Here is a 13,385-nt window from a genome sequence, read left to right as displayed (position 1 = left end):
GGGTGGGGAGGGGCTGGGTGGGGAGGGGCTGGTCACCCCGTGGTGCCCTTATAAAACTCAACGTTTAACCTACTCACGCCGGCTTGTGTCCGCCCTCACAGTCGGGCATATTTGCAGAATACACCACGTGGTGCCGCCGTTGACCCTGGCCATTGACCGAGCAACCCAACGTTCCTACCAGCTCCCTCCGCAGGAATGTGTTAATCCGCCGTGAATTAAGGGAGCAGTCACGATCTCGACAAAAATGCGCTAATTACAGGAATTCACAGATTGTTCGAGTTCCGCTGTAACTTGGAATTACTTTCATGTTGATAACCGAGGAGCGGTGTTCAAGATGACCAAGATCACAACGTTGTATGTACAATTTTCAAACTAAACAAGGCTTACACAAGCTTAGATCACATCACGGTGTGTAGTAGGTAATGAAGGGAAAAAAAATGTGACTGCACCTCTCCGACTTGGGCTTCAGACAAGTCGAGAATGGAAGCTGGGCTCTCGATGTCAAAGTTGGAAAAAAACGTTTTCCACTGCCACTCGAACAGTACGAGTTCCTGAAAAAGTTATCAATGTTAATTCTCTGTGCACTGAAACTTTACACTTTAATTTTTGCAAGTTTAAATGATTAGCACGACCAGGGTTGCAAACATGATTCATATTTGTGTACAAGTAAGGCCCACTGAGCTACATAGCTCTTTTTCAGAAGTGACCTGGCCACAAATAATAGCACAACAAGGTGGCTTAATGTATAGCAGCCAAACACTCTACACGCATGTTGATTCTAAACGCGGAGGGAAAAACCGTACAACCCAGAGACAATCCACAGGACCACGGGGAGAACATGCAAACTCCAAATATACAGGCACCAGGGTCGGGATTGAACCCACAATCTTCTGTATACCAGGTGAGGTAGTTAACATCTCGCCACCTCGGTGCTCCAAGTACTCAGGTTTTCCTACAACCTACTCACCCTGAATGCACTTGACCTCATCAGAAGATAAGCAGGTACATCATGGGGCCTCCTTTGTGAGTACCAAAATATGACAATACGTTTTTCCCCTTTTATCTAGCAACAAAACAGGTGTTAAGTTGTTAAAATATTATCAGAGTATGTTTGTTGTTTGCATTTTGACCACAAGTATTGTGGTTAATGCAGACATGATTCCTTGTAAAAGGTTTCATTTTGGTGTTTTAACAACTTAACACCTCATTAGACCTCCTTTGCCAGTGCCAAAACATAATAATAGGGGTTTTCCCCTTTTTTCTGGCAACAAAACTGAAAGCTTTTTACAAGGATTCATGTCTGCATTAACCACAATACCTGCAGTCAAAATGCAAAAAAAACATGCTATGATAATATATGCATTGTCCTTGAAACTGATTGGTCCACACCAAGGGACGGCTTTCTTTTTGAGCAATTAGATGTTACGTTTAAGCGCAGTTGGCTACGTACGGTGCGAAAGAAGTTCAACACACGTACATTACACATTGCATATTTTCTCTTTGTTCCTTTTATTTGTAAACTAATTTGAAGAAGTGGTTTAATCCTAAATATCCATATGACATACTATACCAAGGTCACCCAGTGGAAAGGAGATGATGGGCCTCAGTGGGTGCTCAACTGGTTATAAATAAACAATGTGATTGGCACGAGCTGTAGCGGCAGATAAATGTGTACATAAAACAGACATTGACTGGGTACCTCGGTGATGAGCGATTCGAGAGAGACCGGGTCCAGTCGACTGTAAACCTCCCACAAATCTTCGCTCAAATCGACCAGCTGTGAAACACACCAAAGCGACGCTCAGCCACACCAATATACCGTTTCCCTCCTTCCAAACCCACACCGTTAAAAAAAAACTGGAGTAAAAGGAAAGTGATATATATATATGGATTACGGTGAAATATCGATATTTTCCAGCACACGAGCAAAACGGATTGTTCTGATTCAGAAAGCAATACATCAAGTGACTGTGTGTCAATGAGGGACTTTCATAATGTGATCTTAGACAAGATGGGAGAAGGCAAAAATTGTGAACGCTCTAACGAGGTTTCACTGCATTGATATTTATCCCTAATGACAGTCTTTACCAGAAAATATAGAATGTGGCACAGGTGGAATTGTTTGGTCATTTCATCTGAAGTAAAAATTTGCTCTCGCTCTCTTTACATTTAAACTGGAGAAACGTACATGAAAATGGATGATGACCTTGATGACAATGAATTATTTTTAGTTCTTTGCTGTTGGTTTCCATAAAGTTAAAAAATCCAGGTAATTGCGGGGTTTAATGTCAAACCAAGGGGAATTTATGTTAGAAAAGTTAGTTTAAGGAACGAAAAATAGACTGCATCAACATTTTCCCAGCAATATTAGCCGGACAGTTTCTATGAACACCTAGCTATGTGTGCTATTAAAAAGTGAAATGTCATAATTAAGGTTTTATTGGATCGCATTATACAACAAAAATTGTAATAGAAAAAAATATCATCGTTAAAAACTGAAATCCATAAACAAGGAAATCCAGCCATTCTATGCAACAAGCAAACGCAATCCCATGCACCTCGTGTTTCATTGTGAAGAAGCCTCCTCCACCAAGACCTTCCAGAGCAAAAGCTTGAATCATCGGCCATTTCTCCATCACGAACATATCAAATTTCTGTGGGTGGCCTACATGGAGAAAAAGCCAACCACACAAAAAGGGATGCACAGAGATTAATGACAACCTCCGGGAAGAATTTTCCAAAATGTTCAACTGCCTACGAAACGAGTGCTCGTGAATGGCACCTCAATGTATTGATCCAATGAGTGCCAGGGATGGGACATCATGTATGAATGCCACATGTAATTTCATCAAAGTAAAACAGCATGCCCTACAGCTAGCGCTACATATTTTTCCACGCCATGTGTGGGCCGGATCTTATAGACGCAAGAATAAACGGTTTAAAATAATGAACGCACGCGAATATCCTTTTTCTTAAAGTTTGTATATAATAACACTTTGGAACTCGATCTAACTTCCAAACAGCAACGAGCACCACTATAAGACTGCTCATGACAGATGGCCTGTGACTAAAGTAACAATGTAACGGATGCGAAAAGATCCATCTCATGCACAAACCTTGTGCACTGTATGGGACTCCCACAGTTTTGCAGTCTTGCACCATGTTCACGAAGCTTGTGATCTTGAATTCCTCGCCAGCCTCCTCATCCTCATACTGTGCCAAAACAAGAGGTGCTCTCCAGTTATTTTACTGATCGTCTGTATAAAGTGACTCACGATAGGCTGCTTGCAAAGAAATGGCTTTAGTGATTGGTGGAACATCCCAAAATGCAATTCTCATTAAAAAAAGTCTTGAGACTCGGTGAGGCTTTGCTGGTATAAAGAGTCTAGCCACTTTAAAACACACACCCAGTGGATGCTTATAATCGTAAGTTGTAAATAGCATTCCTATCACATTTAACAAGACTGATCTTATCTATAAATCGGCTTGACATGATCATTTCAACTGACTTATGGAACGGTGGCATTTTTAAAAGATGAGCTGCCGGAGAATATATATTTTTGATGCTAAAGCTTTCTTCACTTCTTATCAGAAGTCACCACTGCAATCCATTTCACACATTTGGCCAAAGTTGAAATACTTTTGGTGACATTTCTGGTGGAGCTCCTAGTTAATCAGTTCTGTTGACCGATGCTCCTGCGTGATTCACTCCAGTCTCTCTCTCTCTCAGCATTATTCAGTCACTTCCTTATCACGACTACCTAGGTTATTTTTCCCATGAACTTCATGCCTTAATACCTCCTGTCAATGTCAAGAACTCACTCTACCAGATTGACTCTGTCGTCTTATCCATACTATTTTCAACAACTTTTTTATATGTAAGGATTTCTCTTCCTCCTATTTTTTTTCTCCTGACGCTCCACTTTGCAAATCTCTTCCGCTGTCTTTTTCTCTAAGTCTCCGTCACCGTGCTGAATTAAATAAACGCGTTCATTCTCATCTGTTATATAATCACAAATGCTGTTTATTGCTGGCCGTTTTGCAATATATGCTACTGGGCCCTGTGTACAGTGAATGCAACTGTATGCGAATTCATTCATATATTTGTCTTAAGGCAACATACTGTAATTTATACACAAATGACACACCATATTTCAATTCACAAAAAAAACTATAAAATATGGTGCTTGTTCTGACATGTCATGTAGAATTAGTTTTTATTATAACTAAATTATTAGTGTAAAACAACATTAGCTCTTAAAGATAGTGCAATGCCAAAGCAAGATTCTTAACAGAGTCTGACCTTCACAGTTTATTGATTGATACCATTAGACACATCCACAGTCACTACTGCCTATATCGAGTGTGCAGCTTTCACGATATACACTCACAAACGGTGACGTAATGGCAAATTCAGCTGGAATAAAGGTCACCACGTTACAAACGCTGGGCAAGAGAGGAGAACAAAATGTCACCGCACTAGAGGGCACACAGCCGCTGCCTTTGTAGGTGCGGGACTATGGAACCCCATTGGATGAGTGGGGGGCATTCCGCTACCTCCATTGCAGTCATGCAGTGGATTTGCAGGTTTCTCCAGCGAGCCACGTACGGAACGAGGTGCGGGTAATTGACGGGGTTACAGTAGAGGTGAACGCTCTCTGGCTTCACCAAGATGATCACGTCTGCGTCGCGCACACAACACAGACCGCACGAACGAGGCGCGCGTTTTGTAATGCACGCGCTCCCTGAAAAGAACATTTGTCTCTAAGCGATAAAAAGTAGATTGTACAATGCTCGAAGGTAAAGGTGGAGCCCTGCAACTGCATGCTCACGCCACCGCTGGAAGAACGGCCTACATTAGAGGGAGCTCGACAAAGCCTCTCTAGGGGGTGTGTTGGCCTCCTCTTCCACACTGGCCAGAAACCGTTGTGTTCCGCTGGGGGGGACAGAGACACGGCGAGGGGGAACTGGAGACCCTTGCATCATCATGTCAAGTGCCATGCCGGGAGACTGAACTGGCAGCCTCTGGGTTGCAAGTCCAGTGTGCTGACAGTGACATCATAGAAGCATCCCACGCCGATTAAAACCAGGATCAATATGAAAACTAGAATGTTGTTTATCTTAACCCTCGCCTGAATGAAAGGAATTACTGCACAGTGCATTGTTGGAAATTTCTTTTAAAAATTTCTACCATTATAGCGGTCACATTATTCACCTGTTAAAATGTGAAATAAACAAGGCACAAAGTAAACAATCATCCATAATCATGGGACCTCCTTTGCCAGTACCAAAATATGAAAATAAGTTTTCCCACTTTTTTCTGGCAACAAAAGAGGTGTTAAGATGTTAAAACACCAAACTGAAACCTTTAACAAGGAATCACGTCTGCATTAACCACAATGCTTGTGGTCAGAATGCAAACAAAAACATACTCTGATAACACACCGGTGTGCTGTACTCGTAACTAATTGGCATGTTCTATTTACGTGACAAAGCTTACTAATTGGCTGTGTCGGGTGGTGGCGGGTTTAACGACACATTTATATTTACGCGATGTAACCCAAACAAACTTTATTATGAATATTGGTCGCGAAAGCCTACGCGTTAAACGGTAAGCAATCAATTGCCATATTTCTAGCTCTTTAACACGTGGAGTCACTTTAGACTATAAATACGCACACATGCAGGAAACGTGGCTTACATCATCTTCCTCTCCACTCCTTCTTGTGGAGGAAAAAACAGCGTACATCACCAAGTTCACGGATATCGGTGAATAATTGTGCAGCGTCCGCACGGACGTTGCACAATTGGCAACGGAAGCAAACGCACAATCTTTTGTCCGGGCCCTTACCGTCCAGCACTTCCTCTGGAAAGCTCTTCCGGTCCAGCTCAGAGTGGTCTTGAGCATAGAAGCCAAACAAGAGGTAGTTGGCCAGTTCGCTGCAACCTTCATTGTATCTGCTGTCAATGCCTTTGAACATAAAACACATACAGACCAACGAGTTTGCATGTCCTCTCTCTGTGGTAGTGTGGATTTTTCTTCGGGTCCTCCGGTTTCACCCTCCACGTTTAGAAACGTGCGTTTATTTGGCTGCTACAAATTTCCACGTGATAAGCCACTGCGTTGAGCTATCATTTGTGGCAAGGTCGTTTCTGTAAAAGAGCTGTATAGCTCAGTTGGGCCTTACGTGGTAAAATAAAATAAACATTGCACTGGCAGACTGCCTTAACTGCAACACCACATACTGTGAATTGCCTTAATTGTCACATAGGAGTCTTCTATGGTGCTGTGCTGTATTGTAACCTAGCTGTGTGTGGATGGGCTACCATGGCCTCTACTCATCTGTCTGTAGCCACAATAAAGCAAACTCTTGGATGCAATTGACAGCGATGGAGTATGGCACAAAGTAAGCAACCCAGTAATTTTTGTACTTAGCAAATGTATTATTTAATATATATAACAATATTATTTGGGTCTTTTGGTAAAGCCACGTAGACAGAAAAAATAATCCAAAAATAGGGAAAGATCTAATAGTTGTGTGGAAACCCTCCCCGTAGAGGTGGTTAAATCTTGACTTAAAGCTTTCGTGACTGCAGGAATTCATATTCTTTGGGTCTTTCGGTAAAGCCACGTAGACATTATTATTATTTTGATAATTTTTTCTATCTACGTGGCTTTACCGAAAGACTCAAAGATTATGAATTCCTGCAGTAACGAAAGTCATTGAGGGTTGGGGAACGAAGAGCAGAGGACCTCTACAGATATCACTGTGCATTGATGTTAGCCATGACGAGGAATGTAACTTAGGTAACTGGTTTTATAGCAGAGTGCGCTCACCGTTATACCACCAATTCACCCACATATGAAATATGGGAAATTACCGTCATGGAAAATTGATCATTGTCCAACTATTTTGGAACTACATTAATAATAAAAGGGACTAATTCCCAGTTATTCGTCATGCTCACTCGATGACAATGGTGCACACTCTTAACTATGTTTCAGGTTAATGGTTATCTTGTAAAAAAAAGTATTTAAAGCTTTCGTGACTGCAGGGATTCATATTCTTGGTTCTTTCGGTAAAGTCACGTAGAAGGGAAACAATAAAATAATAAAAATATAAAACAATAAAATTCTAAAATTTTCTTGCTGTGGTTTTCACACCTGATGATAATTGCTTGTGTTGCAGTCAAAACGTCGTTATATTGCAGATTAAAAGAAGAGCAAGTGTAAAAAAAATTGGTTCTTGTAAGACAAGTTTTATTGAAACATAATGCGAATTTCATGTCCACATCACAGTGGGATTTAATTAAATGTGAAAGCCACTTTGCCATAATTTACACGTGGTATGGGCAAAGGAGGTCCCATGAAATTACACGTGGTATGTTTTGATAGGCAGTCCTAAAATCGCAGACTAAAAAAGGGACACTGCTGTACTTATCAACCTTGGAATATTTTGTTTTTATCAGAGAGCTCACCAATGTAAAATAATACAACATCAAGTTAAACTACTGCAGGTCAACAACGTGAAACTTCCAGAGTTTTAAAAAGCCAGTTCATGGTTGCAGAGTTCGACGAGTGGCTATGCAGCAATCGACAAAATGTTACCTCAAGTTTAGTTTTGTTTTTGCATTCAAAACGTTACAATGAGGGGACCTTGAAGCTGACAAAAGCAATTTGCATAATGTGCTTGGCATGGGTCCTGGTGCAAGGAATTAAATGGGGCCTCACTGTCCACCGCGCCCTCCCTCTTCATAGCCCAGCCGGAAGGGGTCTCCTGTGGGACCTGGTGCAGTTGCACCGCCTACACTCTCCACAGTTTCACCACTGAGGAAATGCCACCATTCTCTAGCGTATTCACTTGCTCTTCATCAGAGTAATGTAAGTAATCGTGGGGCGTAGTTCAACGGTAATTCCCTTTGAACGTGATTACAGCCGGACGGAGTTCTGTTTATATTCTGTGCTTGTTTGTGTCGTACGGTAGTGTTGTCCAAACCATCTAGATCTGATAGAGCTCCATCTCACTGGGAGGACTACGACACGCTCACTGGATTTTCAGCGACTAAGACGCCACAGCATGTCAGCACAAGGCTTTTTCAAGGCATGCAACGATTCACACCCCAGTGATTCCATAAACAACGTCACAATTTAGGGCTGTAATTCAACTTTTAAGAATAAATTTACGCAGATTTTCTACATCTCTTTTGCATCGTTATCCATTATATGTCTTGTTTGTACGGCTGTTTGCTTCATTGACTTCATTTTAACATTGGCATATCATTTGCATGCGATTTGCATGAATTATAAACGTAGTGAAACACCTCCCGTCCATACTATGGGGGAGGGGTGCTATCATCCACATGCATCCACACATCTGACTCCTCTCATCTGTGTGAAGGAGCACAGATAACCAGAGCAAAGAGGATTAATTTCCCACCATTTCCCAGTTACTTCTGTTATTTTCACTGGGTGTGGATAACAGCATCAATGACGGAATTCCAGTCGACCAATTCCAGGTCAAATTAGATCAGGAGAAACCCACGTACAAGTGCAGAGACGAGAACGTTCTGAGATGTCCGTTATCTTGGGGGGGAAATATGACGTGTAACAGGAAGAATGGACGAGTGGATAACAGGGAGGTTCGCAGACCGATTAGGAGTTGCTGATAATAGATAGGGCGATTACTAAGAGGAGGGGACATGGAGTGTTTTATTGTAATTGTTTCACAAGTCAACAATTTAAAGCGTGTATTGCAAAAATCGATTTAATGGACAAATCAATGATTCTCTACGTGCAAAGTTTTTTTTCCCGCTCCAAAATCCTTCAATGGTTGAGTGGTGGCACAAGTGGTCAGCACACGGCACTCTGAACACGGTGAGCTGAGTTTGATTCCCAGCGACGGCTAACGTCAGTGGCGAGTGATACGTGAACCTGTCCTGTCTCCCCCTCGCCTTTCACCAACACACACTAACATGGTGAAGTATGGTCAATTAACCACTCCCCGCCCCCTCCATGAGATATGAAATAAAAAGGTCTTCATCCATTAGTGGATTGAGAAAGGGCTAGTCATCCCTCCCTCCCCATGGCACCAATGTACATCACAGTCCGGTGCTGCAGCCTCATCAGAACAGGTCGGCGTTAACATCCGCCCGACTGCTCCTAAACAGGCCACGTTGGGCTGCGAGACTGGAAAGCAGCAGGTGCTTCGTTTATTGGAAGAAAAACTGGGAAATGGTTAAACACTTTATAAAAAAAAAACACTCCGGCCCAAATGTATGTGGAATAGCCGTTCAGGGAACATAAATGCTCACCCAATATGCACAGCAAAGCGTCTGGTTTAGAGTCCGAGCCTCCCAGTAAGATTCGCTGCACTTGGCGAAGTCTGCTGCACCTGCAAAAGACACGTTTCAAATACAGAAGTCAAAAAAGCTGTTCATCTCAACTACTGACCAATCAATTACAGTACTGCAATCCAAACGGTTGTTTGGTGCTTTCAGTTATTTCCTTCGCAGTAGATTACCGTAGTGTACTGCATTTGCAGCACACGCTAATGTTAATTCCAGTGGAAAACCATTATTGAGATTGATCGTGGAAAATTGAATGCTGTAGTTGATTTGTTATGTTTGATGTCTACATACACTACTATGACTATTGAATAACTTTCTGAGAGTATTAATTGTATGTACTGTATTATATTTATTTGTACTGGACAGCATACCTGTAAACCCCTTAACAGTGCCCTACCTTATTACAGACCAATTCAGGCCTTATTGGTCACCCCGTGTCCTTATAAATCTCAACGTTCATCCTACAAAGTCCCATCACAAGGGAGAAACACAAACAAACATACCATTTTGTTGCCCGTATTGAAACGGCTGTACGCTGTATGGACCTGTAAACTAAATTTCCCTGTTCAAGAATACGGGGTAAACCATATGGGTTGACAGGTATAGTACAGTATTCACCACAATCAAAACTGTCATATTGCAGTCTTTGAAACAAGGTTATGTTCGCAAGCATGAAACATCCAATACTAAATTTTCATTATTGTAGCCGTACTTGTCAACCCATACGGTTTACCCGTATTCTTCTACAAGGAAATTGAGTGTTCAGGTCCATACGATGTACAGCCGTTACAATACGGGTAACAAAAAACCTGTATATATTTGTTTGTGTTTCTCCTTTGTGATGGGACTTTGTAGGATGAACGTTGAGATGTATAAGGGACACGGGGTGACCAATAAGGTCTGAATTGGTGTGTAGTAAGGTAGGGCATTGATAAGGGGTTAACAGGTATGCAATTGTCACACCCAACACGAAGTTAGAGACGACATTGCTTTGTGCGTGCTTCACTGCTACAGAGCTCAATTTAAGCAAAAAAACTCAACACTTTCTCTAATAACACGACCTTAAAATGAAATACATCATTATACAGTGAGGGAAAAAAGTATTTGACCCCCTGCTGATTTTTTACGTTTGCCCACTGACAAAGAAATGATCAGTCTATAATTTTAATGGTAGGTTTATTTGAACAGTGAGAGACAGAATAACAACGAAAAAATCCAGAAAAACGCATGTCAAAAATGTTATAAATTGATTTGTATTTTAATGAGGGAAATAAGTATTTGACCCCCTCCCAATCAGAAAGATTTCTGGCTCCCAGGTGTCTTTTATACAGGTAACGAGCTGAGATTAGGAGCACAATCTTAAAGGGAGTGCTCCTAATCTCAGCTTGTTACCTGTATAAAAGGCACCTGTCCACAGAAGCAATCAATTAATCAGATTCCAAACTCTCCACCATGGCCAAGACCAAAGAGCTCTCCAAGGATGTTAGGGACAAGATTGTAGACCTACACAAGGCAGGAATGGGCTACAAGACCATTGCCAAGCAGCTTGGTGAGAAGGTGACAACAGTTGGTGCGATTATTCGCAAATGGAAGAAACACAAAAAAACTGTCAATCTCCCTCGGCCTGGGGCTCCATGCAAGATCTCACCTCGTGGGGTTTCAATGATCATGAGAATGGTAAGGAATCAGCCCAGAGCTACACGGGAGGATCTTGTCAATGATCTCAAGGCAGCTGGGACCACAGTCACCAAGAAAACAAATGGTAACACACTACGCCGTGAAGGACTGAAATCCTGCAGCGCCCGCAAGGTCCCTCTGCTCAAGAAAGCACATATACATGCCCGTCTGAAGTTTGCCAATGAACATCTGAATGGTTCAGAGGACAACTGGGTGAAAGTGTTGTGGTCAGATGAGACCAAAATGGAGCTCTTTGGCATCAACTCAACTCGCCGTGTTTGGAAGAGGAGGAATGCTGCCTATGACCCCAAGAACACCAACCCCACCGTCAAACATGGAGGTGGAAACATTATGCTTCGGGGGTGTTTTTCTGATAAGGGGACAGGAAAACTTCACCGCATCAAAGGGACGATGGACAGGGCCATATACCGTCAAATCTGGGGTGAGAACCTCCTTCCCTCAGCCAGGGCATTGAAAATGGGTCGTGGATGGGTATTCCAGCATGACAATGACCCAAAACACACGGCCAAGGCAACAAAGGAGTGGCTCAAGAAGAGGCACATTAAGCTTCTGGAGTGGCCTAGCCAGTCTCCAGACCTTAATTCCATAGAAAATCTGTGGAGGGAGCTGAAGGTTCGAGTTGCCAAACGTCAGCCTCGAAACCTTAATGACTTGGAGAAGATCTGCAAAGAGTGGGACAAAATCCCTCCTGAGATGTGTGCAAACCTGTTGGCCAACTACAAGAAACGTCTGACCTCTGTGATTGCCAACAAGGGTTTTGCCACCAAGTACTAAGTCATGTTTTGCAGAGGGGTCGAATACTTATTTCCCTCATTAAAATGCAAATCAATTTATAACACTTTTGACATGCGTTTTTCTGGATTTTGTTGTTGTTATTCTGTCTCTCACTGTTCAAAGAAACCTACCATTAAAATGATAGACTGATCATTTCTTTGTCAGTGGGCAAACGTACAAAATCAGCAGGGGATCAAATACTTTTTTCCCTCACTGCAAGTACTGTACAACTTTCATGATGAACATCCAGCATACTACCCTGACTGATACATTGCTTGAGTTACTAATTACTAACAGTGATGACTGAATGCTATTTGTTCTTATACAAAATACTGTCTTAAATGTTGTATTAAGCAGATTTTTTTTACTGCAAGACACACTCAAGATTAATGAGCACAAATACTGCAACATGCTAGGGTGATGCATATTTTCCTTATTTTGTTATTTGTTTAGAAATGTTACTGATGTACATGCTATAGAGATGGTACATAACTGTATTGTACTTTAATTCGAATGACCACAATCATTATGTATGGAAAAATACCTGCAGACATGTAACTTGTTCCCTACAAACATGCAGCTTGAATAGCCAAGGACACTTTGTATAAATAGTGAATGGGGCAGGTGGGTTGCCAAGTACATTATTGTATGCACAATACAGTACTTGTATTCTCTACAGTAGCTAACCCTGCAAAGCATGTCTGCCTCTTGGTGCTGTAGTCAAATCTGCAATACTTTTGAACACAAAACACTCATTAATGGTCAAACATCCTAATCCAGGACCACCGTGGAGCAGTACAACCTAAGTTTGATCCCCGACCATGGCTAACATTAATTAGTCATGAGTGATATCCAAACGACTGCTGGCACTGGCCGTCTTGGGCTCCCCATTCACCAACTGTCACTGAACAGCGTGGTGAAGAATGAGCTGGTCAAACAAGCCCCATTAATTCAGCAGTGGCCAGAAACGGGCTGTAAAATATTGTTAGCACAGCACTGTATATGCTAACATTAGATCAACAGTGCATTGCCATCACGGTGGCTAAAGCAATTCAGTGATATGTCTTTGGTAAAATGCCACGAGGAAGAATCAAATACACAAAGGCCGATTGAGCAGCAGATTGGACACACAAGTGGGTTAAGCCAGTGGGTCTCGGTGGTGATGTTGGACCACACAGATGGTGGCCAACGCAGGGGGAACACGGCCACAAGCTGTGACTGTGACAGCCCCAAGCAAGTAACGCCTATCTTCTGCAGCGTGACCAGGTTGCTGGGCAACTTGCTGTTTGTGGTTTTAACAGTTGCTAAGTAGTAGTAAGGATAAGGGTTTCTTTCATCATCAACGGTCTGTTTTGTGAGTATTCCTGCAACAGAAGTAACCGCATGGGCTTCACTCATATCTGATTTCAGTAAAAGCGAAAATTTACATGCAATAAAAGTTAACTTTCGCTATTATCCAGCATCATCCTTAGCGGTTCCGAAATGCAACACAATCCATCTCTCAAGAAGCTCCATTAATCTCAAGCTTGCATTTCCGTAAACATTGGTTAATGAAAAAAATATTT

General features: G+C 42.1%; 1 protein-coding gene across 3 annotated transcripts in view; it reads right to left on the bottom strand.

The window, feature by feature from the left end:
• Window positions 1–13,385, bottom strand: part of DNAAF9 (dynein axonemal assembly factor 9) — a 70,622-nt gene that overhangs the window by 45,683 nt on the left and 11,554 nt on the right. For all 3 annotated transcript variants that reach the window (XM_076065922.1, XM_032950368.2, XM_032950369.2), the window contains exons 2-8: window positions 9,313–9,392; window positions 5,852–5,971; window positions 4,558–4,682; window positions 3,117–3,213; window positions 2,559–2,665; window positions 1,700–1,777; window positions 450–551 (exon numbers count right to left, since the gene is read on the bottom strand). In XM_076065922.1, coding sequence (XP_075922037.1) covers window positions 450–551; window positions 1,700–1,777; window positions 2,559–2,665; window positions 3,117–3,213; window positions 4,558–4,682; window positions 5,852–5,971; window positions 9,313–9,392 — 709 coding nt within the window. The remainder of the gene's footprint in view (window positions 1–449; window positions 552–1,699; window positions 1,778–2,558; window positions 2,666–3,116; window positions 3,214–4,557; window positions 4,683–5,851; window positions 5,972–9,312; window positions 9,393–13,385) is intronic.

The sequence above is a fragment of the Petromyzon marinus genome, chromosome 9 (genome assembly GCF_048934315.1).
Source record: "Petromyzon marinus isolate PM22_M1 ecotype Great Lakes invasive population chromosome 9, UKy_Petmar_22M1.pri1.0, whole genome shotgun sequence".
Classification (NCBI taxonomy): domain Eukaryota; kingdom Metazoa; phylum Chordata; class Hyperoartia; order Petromyzontiformes; family Petromyzontidae; genus Petromyzon; species Petromyzon marinus.
Note: the sequence above shows the minus strand (reverse complement) of the source record. Positions and strands in the feature narration are given on the sequence as shown.